The sequence below is a fragment of the Amphiura filiformis genome, unplaced genomic scaffold, assembly GCF_039555335.1.
Source record: "Amphiura filiformis unplaced genomic scaffold, Afil_fr2py scaffold_37, whole genome shotgun sequence".
NCBI classification, from domain to species: Eukaryota; Metazoa; Echinodermata; class Ophiuroidea; order Amphilepidida; family Amphiuridae; genus Amphiura; species Amphiura filiformis.
In genome coordinates this window covers 968,767-989,868 of record NW_027305501.1, presented here as the reverse complement: position 1 = coordinate 989,868, position 21,102 = coordinate 968,767, and the positions used below count along the sequence as shown (strand labels likewise).

Sequence of the window (21,102 nt, the reverse complement as noted above, 5' to 3'; positions counted from 1 at the left end):
CGTAAGTGACGAATTCTGCTCGTTGAAGTTACCGAAAAGTCCGTAATTTCAATATGGGGAGCGCTTTGAGGAGAGCTACAACTAATTTCAATGTAGAAAATAGAGCGCACCGTTTAATAGATAAGGGTAAACTGCCCAGATCTCCATTACATCCTACTACTATCAAGAAAATGAAAGAATTGGAGAAAGGTAACTGTGTGTCATGTCTTCCGAATTTTGCTCCCTCGACCTAGCATGCGCATGCTAGGGCGAAGATAGTACAGGGAACCCATACCGTAGTAGCTCTGCACAAATAGGGCAGGACCAATACGAAAATGTCATACCGATAAATGATGTGTCTGTTTTGCCCGTTTTTTTAAATTTGCGTGGCCGTTGGCGTTGCAAACTAGTAGTAGGAGGGCCAGACGTGGTCATCTAATTCTGCATAAAACCGGGCCACGTTATTTCTATACTACATGTAGATCTGTTGCGCATTCAAATTGCATTGTATTGCATCGTAATTACCTAGCTGGGGGGTTTACACCCCCCAGCTAGGTATTGTAATCGTTCGGGTTCTTCCGCTGGCAACAAACCACTGTAATCTTCCCGTTTTCTTCCGCTGGCAACTAAGTGAAATTGCACATGTTTTTGTACTTTATGCACCAAACCCTCTATCTTTTTAACCAAATATCCCACAGAGTTGTGCGATATGTCAAACTTTTCCTCTGGTCATAAGGAACAAAAAAGTCAGTGGTCACATCTCTGTAGGATCATTGGTTAATGAGATATAGTCACTTTTTTGTACTTTATGCACCAAACCCTCTATCTTTTTAACCAAATATCCCACAGAGTCGTGCGATATGTCAAACTTTTCCTCTGGTCATAAAGAACGAAAAAGTCAGTGGTCACATCGCTGTAGGATCATTGGTTAATGAGATATAGTCACTTTTTTGTACTTTGTGTACTTAACCCTCTATCTTTTTAACCAAATATCCCACAGAGTTGTGCGATATGTCAAACTTTTCCTCTGGTCATAAGGAACAAAAAAGTCAGTGGTCACATCTCTGTAGGATCATTGGTTAATGAGATATAGTCACTTTTTGTACTTTGTGTACTTACCCTCTATCTTTTTAACCAAATATCCCACAGAGTCGCATGCGATATGTCAAACTTTTCCTCTGGTCATAAAGAACGAAAAAGTCAGTGGTCACATCTCTGTAGGATCATTGGTTAATGAGATATAGTGACTTTTGTACTTTGTGTACTTAACCTCTATCTTTTTAACCAAATATCCCACAGAGTTGTGCGATATGTCAAACTTTTCCTCTGGTCATAAGGAACAAATAAAAATTCCTTTAAAAAGGAATGTGGCGCCCAATGTGAGCTGGACGGGATATGGTGAATTCCATGGTGATTAGATTTGGTATTATAATGATTTTTTTAGGGAAGAGTAGAAGATGATCAAATCTGAGAGAAATGCTTCATGGAATGAAGCTTTTGTCAATTTGCGATTATGTGGGGTGGGAGTTCTGTTTTGGGGGCCGTTGTAGTGAGGATATTGCTTTGGATATTGAATATTGTTGAATTTCGTTATCAGGGCCTAGGGTATATGATGGATAACTAGAAGACACAAATAAGTAAGCTTCCCCTAGTCATCTATACACTCATTCTTGTCACACTGATTTAATTTCGACAAAGTCATGTAAACGTAATTTCGTTTTTCACCCGACCTCCGTCCAGAAACAATCCTGAAATGTTGAAAACTTGGGGTCGGCGCACTCATGCCAGTTTATCCTAAGGTATAGGCTACTCTGTGTCTTTTGTAGCCAACCATGTGGCTAAGAGAGGCTAGGAAATACTTAAACTAATACAAAACAATCATACCCTCCTTTCATATCAAACAATACCAAGAAATTGACAGGCCTGTTAAATCAAGGGTAAGATCGATCGTTATTCTTCATGAACGGGCACAGCCCATTTTATGTTATTAATTCTGCTAAAATTAATTAATAAATAACAAAATTACGTCATAATTATGACTTTAAGTCGGCCATAGAACTCTATTTTAAACAGACAAAATAGCCATTGGGGTTTCTTTCACTTTACATTGCTAGGAACCCTTCCCAGCAGTTAGGCATATTACAATAAATATTATTTTTGCAAATAAACTTCTGACCTTCAACACAGTCATGTCTTCCAAATTTATTCCTTTCTCTGCTGACCAGGATTGATTTTCGTTAATTAATGTTTTGTTTTTTATCAGAGATAGTCACCACAAAGATACTGAGCTGTATTCAAGCACATAAACCATTAGTGATTTCATGTTTGGTCAGTGGTTGTGTTGGTCAACTATAATTAATTGGTGTTGGTTTAAGGATTAGGTGCACTGTGTGCAATCACTATAATATCAATAACCTTAATTAAACAATCATAGTGCAAAATTTGACCTTAATTTGCAAAGTATGAGTTTTTGTACTCACATTTTCAAAGGTCATTCAATGAATGCACAAACAACTAGTTCATGTGCAAACATGTTCAAAACATACATAATTAGAATGGTCAAATGTCACCGTCTATCGGGTTCTAAGAGGCGGTAAACTGGTTTAAACCATACAAAGGTCACGGGTTATTTGGTGTTTTTATAAGTCCATTAATTTTGTATTTTAAACAAAGAATATGCACACATCATTTTATCCCGTGCATATCAGAAAACAATAATAAAATAAAATCCTAGCATATTGTGGTTTTATTTCTGAGCTGGGCATAATTTTAGCAAAACAATTAAGGAGTAAATCTAGCAAGAGTGAAATTAGAAGCCTTTCACAAAGTACATGCCTATATGTGGCCCCTCCGTAGAGGGCGCCACAAAAAGTCAGTGGTCACATCTCTGTAGGATCATTGGTTAATGAGATATAGTCACTTCTTTGTACTTTATGCACCAAACCCTCTATCTTTTTATCCAAATATCCCACAGAGTCGTGCGATATGTCAAACTTTTCCTCTGGTCATAAAGAACGAAAAAGTCAGTGGTCACATCTCTGTAGGATCATTGGTTAATGAGATATAGTCACTTTTTTGTACTTTGTGTACATACTTAACCCTCTATCTTTTTAACCAAATATCCCACAGAGTTGTGCGATATGTCAAACTTTTCCTCTGGTCATAAGGAACAAAAAGTCAGTGGTCACATCTCTGTAGGATCATTGGTTAATGAGATATAGTCACTTTTTTGTACTTTATGCACCAAACCCTCTATCTTTTTAACCAAATATCCCACAGAGTCGTGCGATATGTCAAACTTTTCCTCTGCTTATAAAGAACAAAAAAGTTAGTGGTCACATCTCTGTAGGATCATTGGTAAATGAGATATAGTCACTTTTTTGTACTTTGTGTACTTAACAATCTATCTTGTTAACCAAATATACCACAGAGTCGTGCGATATCTGATATGTCAAACTTTACCTCTAGTACGTGAAGACGGCCTGATTGGCGCTGAGGTTCATATCGGTGCGTATGCACCAAATATGTATCTTGTAAACCTTAATAAGTTTTGCCTTGCCTTGCTTCAGTAATCCTGTTTGGGCTGGACAAAAAATTTTTTCCACTTTTCCCCAGTTTCCCTAGGTATTTAGTCTTTAAGCTTACTGATATACAGGGATTGAATACGAGTGTCACGGCCCTGGTTAGTGTGCATTCAAATCAGAGATCCCTGTTCAAGGCCATCTTACTTAGCCAGTCGGAAATGATTGCAAATTACCCCGGCAAATTACACATTTGTAATCATTTTGACCACAAAATATGATGTGAAAACACAGGTAAGCAATGAGAACAAGTCCTCAAACATTTGAAATTTGTAGCTTACTACAACCTGATGATGTACTCATCCCAGGCAAACCTTAGTTAACACATTTGCTAGTCAGCCAAATTCGCCGACAAAATGCAAATCAAGGGGTGACACTAAATTCACGGTTGTTCTATTAGCAAGCATAAAATCTATGAAAAATTCAGCTGGTTTACTAGCTAGAAAGTGAGGCCAGTTATCGATCCGTTATAGCTCGTTATGAATAATTCATGTTCGACCCTTGGATCATGTTAATTGAGTTTCGCAAATAACAACGTTGTTAGTTTTGCGAACTTTGCCTGTTCAATGAGAGTATAGCGCGCCTCAATACATCTGGGCACAAACCAGGCTAAAACGATCCAGTTTAATGAAATGGCGGACGGGTATTCCCATCAGGCACCAGTGATATGTTTTTTTCAAAGAAAGTCTACTAATTTGATATGAAATGACATTTTGCAATTTGCAAAGTCAAAATTAGGACTTGCTGGCAATAATATGAAGGAAATATGTGACAGAGGCAATGTGGGAAATACAAGTAGTATTTAAGTTATAATAACCTTTGATACCCGACCTGACCTTCCATCATGGCGCCTTATTCGTCTTATGTATTTCTATTATGCTCTCAAGTAAAATAAAATACCAATCTGCACTGAGTAGACAATGTTACTTGGCTCCCAGCATGAATTATTGATTTTATACGGAGGTATAGAAATGCACAGTGTATGTGCATGATGTGCAAGCATACTCCAAATATTGACGGTAAATCTGAATAGTGGTCACATGTTGAAATATCATGTGTTCGGGAAATCACGTGGCAACATTTTAAGATTTCAGGCTTGTTTACTAGTTAATTGCCATTTGTACTCTTTATTATTTATCTTTGTTAATTAACATATATTTTAAATGCTGATAAATCGTGGTTGGCTGCCCATGATATCTGTTAAATTCAATGTTTTATGAATATAATTCTACCACGCAGAGGGGGTCACGCAGCAGAATTTCACATCACCTGACTTAGCTAGATTTCGAAGCTCTGCTTTTCAAATTCATGTATATTTCAACGTTTATACATTTAATATATTTAATATGATACTAATTTTTGTTATAACCAACTGGTACACGAAATATACTAGCTTATTACCTATACAGAAAGGTGATTATCAGCCTTCACTCAGCAAATTGACATGCCTGGCATATGCAGCCATTCTCCGTCTGGGTAACATGACTGTCGCCCTCAATACGTCTGGGCACAAATTTAAATAACAATACGCTATTTACATATCAATGTGGCCTCATGCTAATTAAAGCTGCCCCATCCAGGAGTTCATCTATGTGCATATTTACATAGAAATTTAAAACAACTGGCGAAGAAGGAAACCTACATAAATATGTTTTCTATACTTCACTTGACCCAAATATATGATTTTTTATGGTGATAAGACAATCGCACAAGGAATTTTAGAGGATTTTGATAGCAGTTCCATTAAAAAAAAGCTGCTATCATAATGAGACTAAGATCTAGAAACACCCCGAAATGCCGTTTTGGGGAATTTTGCTAGCTGAATCTTTTTGATGAAAGTCAATCTTTGACAAGATGTAACTTTGCTACGGAAAGTGCTATGAAAAAAGGTTTTCAGTTTTGGCTTTGTTTACTCAAGACTCAAGAGCTTTAATTTGATATATAAAATGATGCAGTTTGATGGCAAATTTGAATTCACCTAGCATACCTAATATACCATGTACATGTCAGATGTACGGTATATTGTATTGGCAAATATCCATAAAAGCGTTCATTATAAAATTATTTTGATAAATTGTCACATTTTATGCCATGTATTAATATCCTTAAAAGTAACCGGTGGATTTGCGAACAATTTGTCGACATAAATGACCTTCCCGGAGAAACGGTAGCCCAAAATGGGTTATATTTCATAATATGCAGACGAATGGTCAAATTAATAGAAAAATACCAGTGATAAATTTATCTGTACACATTGTCGCACTCCGAGTGACGTATAGTATATTTGCAACCCTGTGGTGGATTTGCGAACAATTTGTCGACATAATGATGTTCGCGGAGAAAAGGTGGCCCAAAATGCGTTATTTTTGGTAATATGCAGACGAATGGCCAAATTAATAGAAAAATAGCTGTGATAAATTTATCTGTACAAATTGTCACACTACGAGTGACATATGGTATATTTGCAACCCTACTGTGGATTGGCAAACAATTTGTCGACATAAATGACCTTCATGGAAAAACGGTAGCCCAAAATGGGTTATATTTGGTAATATGCAGACGAATGGTCAAATTAATAGAAAAATACCTGTGATAAATTTATCTGTACACATTGTCGCACTCTGAGTGACGTATGGTATATTTGCAACCCTGTGGTGGATTTGCGAACAATTTGTCGACATAATGATGTTCGCGGAGAAACGGTGGCCCAAAATGCGTTATTTTTGGTAATATGCAGACGAATGGCCAAATTAATAGAAAAATACCTGTGATAAATTTATCTGTACAAATTGTCACACTACGAGTGACATATGGTATATTTGCAACCCTACTGTGGATTTGTGAACAATTTGTCGACATAAATGACCTTCGCGGAAAAACGGTAGCCCAAAATGGGTTATATTTGGTAATATGCAGACGAATGGTCAAATTAATAAAAAAATACCTGTGATAAATTTATCTGTACAAATTGTCGCACTCCGAGTGACATATGGTATATTTGCAACCCTACTGTGGATTTGCAATTGACCTGGGGAACATATTGGAACATTTTGCACGGGTCAGCTCAAAAGACATCACTAAGTTCTGGGGCCAAATCTTAGAATTGCGTTATCTGGACATCTGTAAGAGGTACAGGGCTCAAACTCGGTGACAACTCATGACCAGGAGTGAATTATGGAACATCTTGCAGGGGTCTGGTCAAAGGTCATCTGGGTCAAATCTTAGAATTGCATTTTCTGGACATCTGTGAGGAGTACAGGACTCAAAACTCGGTGACAACAAACCTCATGACAGGGGAACATTTTTGGAACATTTTGCAGGGGTCAGATACCTCCACAACACCAACATGCCCCAGCTAGGTTTGTGGTCTATGACCACCATTTGCCTCTAGTTTCATTTGTGTCTATGCTAATTATGTTTACACAACATGAACTCACAGTCACATGTTTTCAAGCAAATTCGCCGATAATACTATAGGTGATCAAAAGGGATCGGAATGTAACAAAAGTACAGATCGCATTCAGCTTACTTTATAAATGAGATGATCTTTGGAAAAATACGGCATAATTTGTCTTGGTGCTTGCGGAATGCCATGGCATGCAGTAAAATACTAAAAGTAAAACGTTGCGGCAATTCATGATTGACAACTAACAATCGGCATGTCCTTCGTATCCTCCGCTGTCAATTTCTTATCCACTCACTAATCCTCACAAAAGCTTTGTGTTGATTACGTAATGTGTGGAGGCAAATTGCAATAAGTACAATGAAATAATGAGTAGGGCGGGCTCCGAGGCGGGTTTCTTCTTCGTCTTACGCAGGGGTAGCGCTAGAACAAAGCGCTCCAGAGTCCGCAGGGACCCCCGAACTTGCCGAAATTCTGAAAGTAGGGGGTCCGTAGTCTAGTTTGGCGAGTCCGAGTTGCACAAATGCAGCATAAATAGTATGTCTGCGGTAGCACTAGATTGAAAAGCTGGGGGTCTGCAGGGACCCCTGAACTCGCAGAAAATTTTAAAATAGGGGGTCCGAACTGTATTTTGGTGAGTCCGGGACCCCAAAAAGCAGCCTAGCGCTACCCTTGGTCTTACGTAATAGTATTGTTCTCCAAAAAAACCCGGAAGATTGTCGTCTGGCGCTCTAGCTGAAATACAGCAAGATAATGTAAGATAGTATGTAAACCTGTATTTTAGCTAGAGTATTTCGAGCTAAGGAGGGCCAAAGCAGAGAAGTCCGTAATTTCGATATGGGGAGCGCTAGTTTGAGGAGAGTAGGCCCCTACAACTAATTTCAATGTAGAAAATAGAGCGCACCATTAAATAGATACGGGCAAACTGCCCAGATCTCCATTACATCCTACTACTATCAAGAAAATGAAAGAATTGGAGAAAGGTAACTGTGTCATGTCTTCCGAATTTTGCTCCCTCTACCTAGCATGCTAGGGCAAAGATAGTACAGGGAACCCATACCGTAGTAGCTCTGCACAAATAGGGCAGCACCAATACGAAAATGTCATACCGATAAATGATGTGTCTGTTTTGCCCGTTTTTTTTAAATTTGCGTGGCCGTTGCAAACTAGGAGGGCAAAGATTTTTTGGCATTGCGGAGATGGCCAAAGCAAAGCTGGGGCCCGGGTGGGGGGATCGGGAGGGGGTAACCGGTAACTGGAGCGATTTTTGACACTAATGACAGACAATTTTTGGAATTCACCACGCCACGCCAGGGAGTAGGCCTACACATTTGCCCAGAAAAGATATGGCAATACATACACATACGTATTATGCCCGGACCTCGTCTAGACGAAGCATCTTGTGGGTACTGTCGTTCTGCTAGGATCTGGGATGTAAATCTTCAGGAAATTTCCTGATTTCAGGAAATTTTGCTTAGATCTTCCCTGTCGCCTGCTGGGAAATGTACATGTATAGGGTGTTTCCATAACCTGACCACCTTTTCTGACTACCTTTTCTGACCACCTTTTCTGACCATCTTTTTTGACCATCTTTTTTGACATTATTTTGATGTTTGCTTCATTTTTATTATCTTTACACTTTGCACAATAATGTTGTACCATTCTGGATGTTAAAAGGGCATTTCGTGATCCACAGCCTCATCCCCCACTTTTCTCAAAAAAGTTGAGATTTTTATATCACTGGAAACCTCTGGCTACATAATGTTTATGTACAAAATATTTCTTGCAGATTAATTCGTTTAGCAAAGATATCGTGGAATTTGAATTTCGTTCTGGTGCACCAGAACGAAATTACAACGCATTGTCTATGGAGCAGTGTAATACATGTACGTACAATCATGCATAACTCGCGAACGCAAAATCGGAATCAACTGAAATTTTGGGAATAGGTTTTTTTCGTGGATATCTAATGAAAAATGACATAAATAGAGGATGCTAGGATCACGAAATACTCCTTTAAGTGACATAAAATTGAAATTATCAAGTTCAATTTGTTTTGTTTTTCACAGGGCAGTTAACTTCTCAGTTTAGAGAGGAGGCAATTGTCATTTCAGGTGCTGGGTCAATAATCAATAAAGTAAACACAATTACCACTTCACAAGGTCATATTCATGATATTTGTCATACATGCCCTGGTATATTAAGGGTGCAGCATGATGGGTTTAATTCAGTGATGCCAACGCCGCGCCTTAGGCGCACAATGGGGCTACTTGGCGATCACTTGCCGCTACTCAAAAAAGCATGCCGCTACTTGCCTAAAATTGGGCTACTTTTGTCAGTCTCAGCCTCAGGCCGCGGCAGCAATTTGATGTATTTTTCTTTCAATTTAGCCGATTTTCGGCGATTTATAAAGGTTTTGAGTTTTTTAAGCTCCAAATTGCAATTACAATGGGTTTTGTGACCATTTATTGATCGGTCGGTAACTTCCCAGTAAGTACCGGAAGTTTAAAAGTCAAGTGCTTTTCCGCCCAATTGGGTGTTTTGCGTTCTAAATTCGGGTAAATCCGCCCAAATATCCGGTATTGGGCGCTTTTTTTGGAAGGTTAGAAATTGGGCTACTTGAGAATCCTTTACCGCGGCCTGGCTGGTCAATGCGCCGCGCGGCGCCTTGACGCTGAAAAGTTTTGGCAACACTGGTTTAATTGTCTATCAGACAGACAAACAGAAAGTCTGAACAGGGAAGTGTTGGGGGTAAACACTAGGCTAGCGGCATTTCCCTGTTCTGAAGATTGAAGGAGCACTCGTTCGAAATATGAAGTCAGGAAAATTGGATGTGTTTATTTATTTGTTTTAAATACTTTCATGTACCATGAAAGTGTTGTAGTTTTTAAGTTTCAGGTTTTTATTTGGAAATTGCTTTTACATCAGTGGCACTCATCTATCCGATGGTGCATTCAAGACATTAAATATACAAACAAAATTGTATTAACCCTAACACCCAACCCTGCTTTTTGATATCAGAAGTTAAAGAAGATACGATAAAGGAGAGAAGATGAACAAAGAAGTCACTTGGCACCCCCGGGATTCGAACCTTAGACCCCCCGCATGCCAAGTACACGATCACGGACAGGTAGCTACACGGGTAACGCTGCCCCGGGCAGCAATTCCGTGAGCATTTAACACTTAGGGTGACAAGCAAAAGATACAAATAAATAATCGAAAGTGAGAAAGATATAACAACCACATACCCTTAAAAATTTTGTTTATCTATTAACAAGTCCCAGAGAAAAGCTTGCAAATTATCACCCAGCACTTATTATGGTGTAAGCATCAAATATCACAGGGCTCACTCTAAAAGCTGGTCAGAAAAGGTAGTCAGAAAAGGTGGTCAGAAAAGGTGGTCAGGTTATGGAAATTCCCAAATGTATACGCATTTTCAGGAAATGTTAAAGCAGTTTCAGGAAATTATGTCAGTGCTTGTTTTCATCCCTGGATGATTGCGGCCAGCCGCCAGGGTGTTAGCCAGGATCCTGAAACTGCCCGCCCAAAGTTTTTTTGGTCCAATTGATTAAACACCATGAATGATCGATTTGATCACATTTGTTAATTGTTTCAAAGTACTTTGGCAGGTCTGCATATTAAACTCCAACATTTAGATCCCCATTTAAAGTCAATACATTAATACTAATACATTGTATACGGTACATGACAAAACACTATTGCTAAAAAAAGAGAAAAAAATGAGCATTTTAAATTAATTCATCAAAAGCAACTAAAACTTAGCTCTTCCCAAGTTTCAGCACTGTGCACATAAAGTATTAGTCTAGATGAAAAACTAATTAACCTCTCTCCTCATCAGTATAATATGTCAATGTGGTGCTAGGTGATCATACATTGTAGATAGGCAAATACATCTAGATAAAATAGTCCACAATTTGTTTTTCAGTATGTCCCAGATCAATGCATGACTAATATTATTTGTATTTATTGTGTATACTTTACAGAAGGTGTATCAATGACAGAAGCAAAGTCCAAGTTGCACCAGAAGGATAGTCGTCTGGTAGGAATGCTGCAGGATGTAAGGGTAGAGTCAACAGATCCATTGCCAAAGGTAATTAATGTTAGACAAGTCTTCACTAAAATGCATAAGGCTATTGAAACTTGATGTTGAGTTTAGCGTCCCATTTTTTTCAGCTCATAATGAGGCAACTATTTCATTATTCATTATTTTCAAGGTTTCATTATCAGCGGCCTTTTACCAATGCTTGTGCGCTTTTGTTCATTCTACTTGGGTATCGCCAGTCGCAATATAAAATTATAATGTCACAAACACACATAAACATTTATAAAAGTATAATTATCTTGCCTTTTGTTTTTCAAGTTTTAAAACAAACTAAATGTATTCCGAAGTATTACCATGCCAGTCTTCTTCACTCCACTTTGTACTAACCTCTCCGTATACATTTGAGGATAGGGGGAAATGGGGGGAGGGTGACTTATTAAATACAAAAATAACAATCATGCGGAACATTATGAAATAAATTGTTGGCACCAATTTGTCAAAACTAGGTCTTTCCTAGAGATAAATTATTTACAACATCAACAATCTGGTAAAAACATTTTGGCTAGGTTAAGTTTTCTTCTAGTCTACCCTGGTATCCCAAAGGTATAATTGAAATAATTGGATAGAGCAAGGGTCAAAAACCTGTATATTTTTAATGCTAAAATATTTAGATGGATTCATCTAATATAGTTCTCAAGGCTTTCTATAGTTTTTGAAGGGTTCAAATACAAAAAAAGGGGTTTAAAAATTTTGCAGAACAAATTTTCTTTCTGGTTTATAGTCCAGGCCCTAGCTAGAACCCGGCCTACACCGGATAGGGCAGAGATTTTGACACTTGATTTGGGTTATTGGACCTTTGAGGTTAAAGAATCACGGAGGTGCTTTTTAAAGCGGCTGCTAATTCGAGAGTTCAAGATGGCACGCCAAGTGCCATTTTGAAAATTTTAAATTTTAGTTTTCACTCAATATTCATGTGTAATACATCATTCTATAGGTTTTTGCATACAAGGAATCAATTTCTGACATTATTTTTATGATTGAAGGTCAGTATAACATGTTTACATTCAAAATGGCCACTTGAATGGTTGCCAAAAGATGGGGTTTTCATTAAAATGCATTTAGAATTCAATATTTTAACTTATTTGATGTTAAAAATAACCATGGGATGCTGATATTATGGTGACAACAAAGCATAAGTCGTCTATGTCATTTCTATCATCTCCTGGATATGTTTAAATTTCAAAATGGCTGCCAAAATGGCCGCCAAAATAGTCTTTTTTCATTAAAATGTGTTACAGGAGTATTATAAAGTACCAGATTTACAATGAAATGGTGCCAAACATTGTGTTCTTTTGTATTCAAAGTATCCCTCTGGTAAAGGGGTAACAATATGACATCGGCATCAATTAATATTATCTCATATGGGCATGTAAACATTCAAAATGGCCGCCAAAATGGCTGCAAAACATGATTTTTTCATTAAAATGGTATTTAAAACAGCATTTTAATAGATGTTGTGTTAAATATTTCCATGGGAACGCTGATATAATGTTAAAGGGATATTTCTATCCCAATTTCTTCCTGCTCATGTGTTTTTACATTCATAAAAGAATCTTAAATCCTAAATTTCATGCAAATCGGACATTCCGTTGGCGAATTATGGACTATAACATACCGTATATTTCAATGGTCCATAGGATTGTGTGTTATACTTTCGTTGGCGACAGAATAAAATTCAAAATCGAACATGTTGGCCGGTTTCTCTGGAAAGGGAATATATTTGGCCATGCGTTTTGAGTTGGGCCAGTAAATAGGTGGAGATGTTACATGCGCGCGGCATTTTAGGGTTCATCTTTTTAATTTTCTCAGTTAATATGTAGCCTATGTAGTTAAATTTGGTGTCAAATTAAAGCTTGTGATGAGACCAATACAGTAAACCTTATAAAAGTTGTAAAAAGTTATTAACATTTGAATAATTAGCCTCCAATTAGCATAATGTGCGGGGTGGAGGAGGATCAGGAGGAGGAGGATCAGGAGGAGCAAATTTAATAAAAAGTGACCCCAGGGTCATATGATGCAAGAGGTCCATTTCTTTTTTCACATTTTTACAATTCACTTTAAACTGCATACTATAACACCATACAATCATATTCCAGGTAATTTAATTTGCTTTGAGAAGCAATTTTGCATATTTTATTTTCCGTTCAGGTTACACATTGAAGTCAATGGGAAAATATGCCTTGAAAGAAGCTGGCGCAAAATCATTTTAATTTTATTGAACCCTATGATGTTATATATGTATTTAAAGCTCTGACTGAGAGGAATTCAAATATGGAACTTTTAAATATGTGGGGTGAAGCTAACATTTTGTTTTAATTTGTCAAATTTTACCTTTTTTCCCAAAAATATTTGGTATTTTCAGTTTCATAACTCCTTAGTGTTACACCCTGTGTCATTTTAAAGTGCATTTTTGGTTTTTTTGGTTCATTTGCAGCCAGAAAATGTATACTTTTATATATGTTGGGTATAATGTGTGAAAGATATTCATATCTAAACGAAAAACATGCAATTTTCATCTCGCGAAAACATGTAACGCATTACCGGCCCAACTCAAAACGCATGGCCATTTGCAAGATTCCTCTTGCACATGATCATTATGCACCTAGTATATAAGGGGTCCCGTTGGTATGAGCATGCCGGCAGAATCATTTTACGACAGAATGTTAACCATATGCCATGAAGCTGAAAAAATGACATCTCCTGTAAAAAACTGGTATCTTGAAAGTTGGTGTAACAGTCATTTAAAGAATATAATATACTCTTTTAAATGACTGTTACACCAACATCCAAAATATTATTTTGGTGGCCAAGTTGAATTTTAAACATGCCCAATTACCCATAAGTCCATGCTGTTTTCCTATTACTGCTATGCTATAATGATTATGTGGGAAAATACTCTCCTTTTATGGCACCATCCCTTGAAAACCAGATACCTAGTGTCGCTGTAACAGATTTTGATGAAAAATAATATTTTGGTGGCCATTTTGGGAGTCACTTTTATTTCTTTGAACTTACCCATGGGATAATTTTGAATGACATATTTTACGTTACCCTTCTGCCACAAAGATATTTTTGGATCTCAAGAAAGCACTCATGTGGCACCATTTCCTTAAAAAATCAGATAAATTACATGTTGTTGAGACATAATATTATCAATTTAAAACTACTTGCATGGTCATTTTGGAGAAAAAAGAAAGGAAAGAAAGCACTATTGTTGCACATAATACATTATGTAAATTGTAAGTTGCTGGAAGGTATGGGTCTTGCTTAAAATGCCATATAGTTGAAAGCTTTCCATCCTGTTTCTGTTTTATGGAATTTGATGGAAAACAAAAATAGACTATGGGGCAGGTTGGCCCACTTGTGCTGGGGCATGTTGCCCCCCATTGTGTTTATGGGCAAGAGTTATGCATACTTTCTCCATTTTCACCCATTTTGTGTCAAATGAAGCAAAATACAATTTACACACCAACACTAGTCAGTTCCATGGATAAAATTGTTCAAAGGCGGAGAAAAAAAACAAAAAAATCTATATTGTTGTCCTATTTGAGCACTTTTTGACTGGAAATAGCAATATTTCAATATCATATTTCTTTATAATTGGGAATTTGTACATAAAAAGTAATTCATCACTCAGAATAGTTAATAATGAAAAAAAAGTCAATTACAATTGTTATCCACAGCCTTTCAGTTTTTCGTTATGGGTTTTATAAGATGATTGGTTAACGTTATTTCCTTGATTTTAGCTATTTCCTCAAGAATGACCCATGATGGCTAAAATGAATTTTATTTTTGATTATCTTGGAACTATGATAGGTGATATCTTACCGCAGTTGTAACTTTAGAATGTTTTATTGGAAAGAAATATGGCAATAACACACGGTTGTGCATAGAGGGCCAACCTGCCCGTTTGGTGGGCCAACCTGCCTGCCTGGTTAATTTTCTTTTCGCTCTCTCCTACAACTACTATAACTTTTGTATAAGTCACAGAGCCATATAAATTTGTTAGCATTTACCTAGAGTAAACAGCTCTCAAGTATCAAATTGAGAGCCTCCTAACCCACAAACTGAGCTCTCCAGATAAGTGGGGAAAAAGGGGCCAACCTGCCCCGGTCTCCCTTACTAGGTGCATAATTATCATGTGCAAAAGGAATCTTGCAAATTTATCTTATAAATTTATAATTTATATCTAGAGAAAGCGGGCGAAATGTTCGATTTTGAATTTCATTCTGTCGACAACGAAAGTATCACACACAATCCTATGGACCATTGAAATATATGTTATAGCCCATAATTCGCCAACTGAATGTCCGATTTGCATGAAAATTTGGGTTTAGGTTTCTTTCATGAATGTAAAAACACATGAGCAGGAAGAAATTTGGATAGAAATACTCCTTTAACATTATATCAGCGTTCAATGAAAATATTTAACACAACATCTATTAAAATGCTGTTTTAAATATCATTTTAATGAAAAAATCATGTTTTTGCAGCCATTTTGGCGGCCATTTTGAATGTTTACATGCCCATGAGATCATATTAATTGATGCTGATGTCATATTGTTACCCTTTACCAGAGAGATACTTTGAATACAAAAGAACACAATGTTTGGCACCATTTCATTGTAAATCTGGTACTTCATAATACTCCTGTAACACATTTTAATGAAAAAAAGACGATTTTGGCGGCCATTTTGGCAGCCATTTTGATTTTAAACATATCCAGGAGATGATAGAAATGACATAGACAACTGACCATAATATCAGCAACCCATGGTTATTTTTAACATCAAATAAGTTAAAATATTGAATTCTAAATACATTTTAATGAAAACCCCATCTTTTGGCAACCATTTGGCGGCCATTTTGAATGTAAACATGTTATACTGACCTTCAATCATAAAAATAATGTCAGAAATTGATTCCTTGTATGCAAAAACCTATAGAATGATGTATTACACATGAATATTGAGTGAAAACTAAAATTTAAAATTTTCAAAATGGCCGCGGCTGCCATCTTGGATTTCTCGAATTCATGCAGCCGCTTTCATAAAAGCACCTCTGTGATTCGTTAACCTCAAAGGTCCAATAACCCAAATCAAGTGTCAAAATCTCTGCCCTATCCGTGTAGGCGGGTTCTAGCTAGGGCCAGGACTATTAGTAGTAATTTGCAAAATAATGAATTATTTTCAGATTTTACATCTCAAACGCGGCACAAAATTCATAACGCGGGCGGTGGACGCTAAACTCAGAATCAAGTTTCAAGTGCCTAATATGTCTCTTGTCTGCAGCGCTTAAAGTTGGTGTTTACTGTTCGTGTTATCACATATCAATTGGAGTTCATTCTGTAATCTTAAAAGAGCAGTTTAAGCCCACCTGTCAATCAACTGTTATGAAGCATAAAATCCACGAGGGCGTGGTCGGGCCGATTTCTGGGAGTTGTTTTGGCAAACGCGATCTGGTGGGATACGTGGGAATTCTGGTGTCAACATTTTTTTTAACTTAAAATGTCAATATGTTGGACTGATTCAAACTCTGACAATGACATATTGCAGATGTGGATGATTGATATTCAAATTTGACTGGGAAATCTAAAAGTAAAAGTGCAGGGGGTATACATCCAATAAAACAAACACAGAAAAAATCAAGTGATGCATTGCATAACATCATTATAGCCAGTGTCATGGGGTCCGATCAAAGTTTAGGTATATTGATATGTAATACTGTATTTTTTGTAAAGTGGAACCCTTATTTTCCTCCAAATTATACACAGACACCAGATGGTAGTCATAGTAGACGTGTGCTACCTCAGGATAGAAGACCTATACCAGAACCTTTGTCAGAAGTAGCCAGCCAGAGTATGGCACTGGTGCCGCCAGGAAGACTGTCTGTATACATGGTGCAGGAACTACTTGCTAAAAATAAGCTGAATCCACAGGTAAGGAATCCGGAATAATCTCAAATATATCGCTTTTGACCATATAGGGTATTATCTTTATAATATAATAAACATAATTTTTCACCAGGTTCGCCATCGCAAATAATAAAGGAGACAAGTAGAAAAAGTGATCCTGTCTGGGAATCGAACCCAGGACCTCAGGTTTACAAGACTTGTGCCTTAACCACTTGGCCACGGGAGCTTTGTGATAAGGCTGGATGCAATTTGAACCTATAAGCGGCCGCTTAAACTTATCTCCTCCCCACAAGTAGCCCATAGCAGCTAGGGCCATAAATGCAAGAAATAAATTGCCATCCTCCCTGTAGAGGAAATATAACATGGAAAAACAGTGGCGTGATCGATGGGAATTTTGTATTTATAAACATAATTTATTTTTCTTCCTATCATATCTTATTAGAAGCAACTAGAATTTTGTGGTTCTCAAGTTGCGTGGTTCTTAATGCAAAGCGTCGGTCGCAATGCCTCCACCTTGACACGCATCATTTGAACTAGGGTGATTTCACTTGGAGCTGTGGTAAAAAAATCTTTAAAATCCAATTCAAATTTATGCAAATGAGCTACCAACTTAGCATATTTTGTGAGAAAAACCTGGTGGAATTTAAAGACCACCAATTGCCACCCCTCCACCAAGGCACATCACTATACACCTTACCAGTTCCGATAAATTGCCCTTGGGGACATTTATGCAAATATATGCAAATCAGCTACTAAATTAGCATATTTTGCAATGAAAACCTAATAGAATTTGGAGACTGTTAATTGCCACCCTCCACCAAATCACATCACAATACTCCTTATCAGTTCTGAGAAATTGCACTCACAAGCTCGAACAGATGGAATGACGGCCCGGTCCCCGCACTCCTTGCATCCGCGGGTATTCATGCTTGTCGGTGAACTTTAAAAACACCCCTTTTGCATCTCATTTAGCAAGTTTTAGGGAAAATCACCCCTTTTTTTAGCGATTTCGCGAATTATTTGCCCTTCGAAAATACCCCTATTTTCGCTAAAACACAAACAATATTTTTAATATGCCCTTTTCTGGCAAAAACGCGTAGGCTGCTCCATGAAAATACCCTTTTTTTTTCAATTTCGCGAACACGTGGTTTGAAAAAACACCCCTTTTTTGTGTTTCTCGAATCCTGTTTCTTCATCTGAAAACACCCCTTATTTCGCGAAATTTTCGACGAGCATGAATACCCGCGGATGCACGGAGTGCGGGGACCGGGAATAACGGACAACCAGGAAACATATTTACCTCCGGTGGATGCATAAAAATGTGTTGAAACAATGCCATATAGAATGGTATGTACTAGGGGTAGCGCTAGGTTTTCAGACAAGGGGTCAAAAATGTGCAATTTTTTTTAAACTATGGGTCCGAAATAATAGAAATAAGCGCCTAAAATGACCCTTTAGCAATAGTTAGCGCTACCCCTGGTATGTGGTGTACTTCCAGTAGTGTAGGTACACCATTTTTACCTCTTTTTCTTCACAACATCTCTTGTTTTTGTGCAAAATTGTATTCGCATGAAATTATTATATACATGTATTGTTTTTCTTTTCTATACATGCAGGAATACAATGCAGAACGGATAGCAAAGGACTATACATTGGATCTTAAAGATACAAAGAACATTTTAGAATATTTCAGAACTTTGAAAGTGGTTCCCTTATTATCCGAAGAAGATGTAGAAAAACTGAAAGAACAAGAACAAATTGAAGGACATGCAACGGGCAAATTGGAATCAGGACCATATAAAAGTTGATGACAAAGGATTTGCCTTAAGAAAATACATGTAATACGACAATGGATGATTTTCATTTATGATGTAGTCAAAGCCTTCATTGATGTGTTTAACAAATTCATCACTGTGAAGTCCGTAAACTGTGTGAAGTGAACATTTTCAGCCCGTGTGTACTTACTATTAGTACATCTTCAAATACATTTAAAGGCCACTATTCATGGCCAAGCCCCCCCAAATAATTACATAGTATCATGATGCAAGTGTCATACGTTACATACCACCACATACATACATGCACAGTCGCGGCACCAAAAACATTTATCAGAGGTGGGGGCAAGAGTTCTGCCATCCCCCATAGTGCCGCCACTGTGCATACACAAGGTATAAAAAAGCACTGTCTACGTATAACATAATCAGAAAATATGATTTTTTATTTAAAGCCATAATGTGTGATTTGCTTCACAGCGACGCCCTCAATTTTACTCGGATTTCTACTTTTTGCATAATTATAATACCCAGTGGTATACTAAAATACCTCGTAAAAGACTAAGCCTGAAGTGCTTTAATAACAGCAAAGTTTAACTTTTTGTATTAAAACCGGGTTGACCCGGTTTTATTCAGAGTTCAGCGATCGAGTACTTGCTAACATGTACCGTGGATGTCAACTTGTGTGTACACACGTCGAGCGTGGTGCTCCGTGCAGTTACATGTAATACGATCGGCGAGCGTAGTACACGCATTGTAGAGGTTGGAATGAATCGCAATTTTCTTCATTATACCTAATTTGTTTGGCTCAAAATTAAAAGGGGATAATGTGATCAGTGAAAACAAACATTTAAATAAAACAAATGTTTTTTGGGATTTTCTCCACAAATGTGACACTGACACGATCAAGAGGAATGAGTCACATGTCGACCCTGCTCGAAAAGGAGTTTACATATGATTCTAAAGAGGACGCTTAGAGCTTTCAGAAACTGAAAACCCCATTCTTTGCAAAGTTATGTCAATTTATCAATCGCTGAAAACAATATAAAACAAAAGAATTTGAACACTTTCTTTGCCAATATCTCAAAATCAATATTAGCGACAACCGACTCATTTCCCTTGATCGTGTCACAAATGAGTATTTTTGCCCAAATTTGACCTCACAGATATGAATTCAACGAGTCTTTGCCATTCTAAATATGTATACTTTTATATACTTTAGACCAACAATTTAGCAGTTATGTGAGGCCCAAAAGTTTCCTCAATTCCAGGGTTAAAACCACCCTTAAAGACTTAATGTACGATTTCCGTCAAATTTTGATTTTGTTATTCTTTATTCAAATTGTTGAAATAATATTAGTAATAACTGGCGGGAAGGGTTTCTGTCCATTTTACTTTTTAGGTTGAAATAACAAGGTAATGTGAAAGAAACACCACTGGCTATTTAACAGATAGTTCTATGGGAGGACATATTATCATAATTTCTAAATTATGATAATATGTCGAACTTTGCTCTGTTGACCTACAAAGACAACAAATTTGGCCGATTCCATTTAGAAAAAAATCAGGTTTGAAAAAAATTAACCAATTTCATAGTATAAGATCGTACATTATGGCTTTAAGTGGTTTCATTTTGATCTGCACATTTTGATGCTACAATTGGGACAATGCAATCATGCTACTCAATTATCAAATCACCCAATCACTTACATTCATTTAAATTAAAAAAACTGTAGAATATCAAAAATGATTTTTCCACTTCTTTTTATTTGCCTAATTATGCTTATAATCAATTTGATGTTAGGATTAGCAACTTTTGAGAACATAATCTTAAAATCTGAATGTGGCATACTTGCATTGATATCATTGTGTCAAACACAGATCTTGTGAGAAGGTATGCTTTAAATATTGCGGTTACAGATTAATAGCAGTGCTGTACGGTGCAAAAACTGATTGAGGAGCCAATGGCTCCTAACTTTATAAATTTAGGCGCCCAAATTTTGCTCCCAAGTAAAAAAACTGAGGCATCAACGCACCGTATTCCAACTTTTCTCGAAGTCATTCTGCCACAATGTTTATATCTACGTTCAATTTTAAGGGGGTTTCCCTGTCACAGCCACATGTTGCGTTGAATGAATCATAGCTGCTGTACTCAATCAACATACTCCACACACAGCATGTACAGTGTAGGCCTATAGATTGAGATGTCATGATATTCATAGCTGTACATTTGTACTATTGAACACTACATTATTTACACGTTTTGCATTTGCTGGCGAATAAAAGCTTCAACAGTTGGTCGCCATTGGCGCCAAGGATTAAAGGTTTAG

General features: G+C 37.2%; 1 protein-coding gene across 1 annotated transcript; it reads left to right on the top strand.

Annotated features, from left to right (window-relative positions):
- On the top strand, positions 1-19,774 carry LOC140144016 (NADH dehydrogenase [ubiquinone] 1 alpha subcomplex assembly factor 4-like). Its single transcript, XM_072165843.1, has 5 exons — positions 1-189; positions 7,878-7,946; positions 10,968-11,074; positions 16,860-17,024; positions 18,617-19,774. The coding sequence occupies exons 1-5, from the start codon at positions 54-56 to the stop codon at positions 18,806-18,808; spliced, it is 669 nt and encodes a 222-aa protein (XP_072021944.1). The 5' UTR covers positions 1-53; the 3' UTR covers positions 18,809-19,774.
- Positions 19,775-21,102: the final 1,328 nt, after the last annotated feature.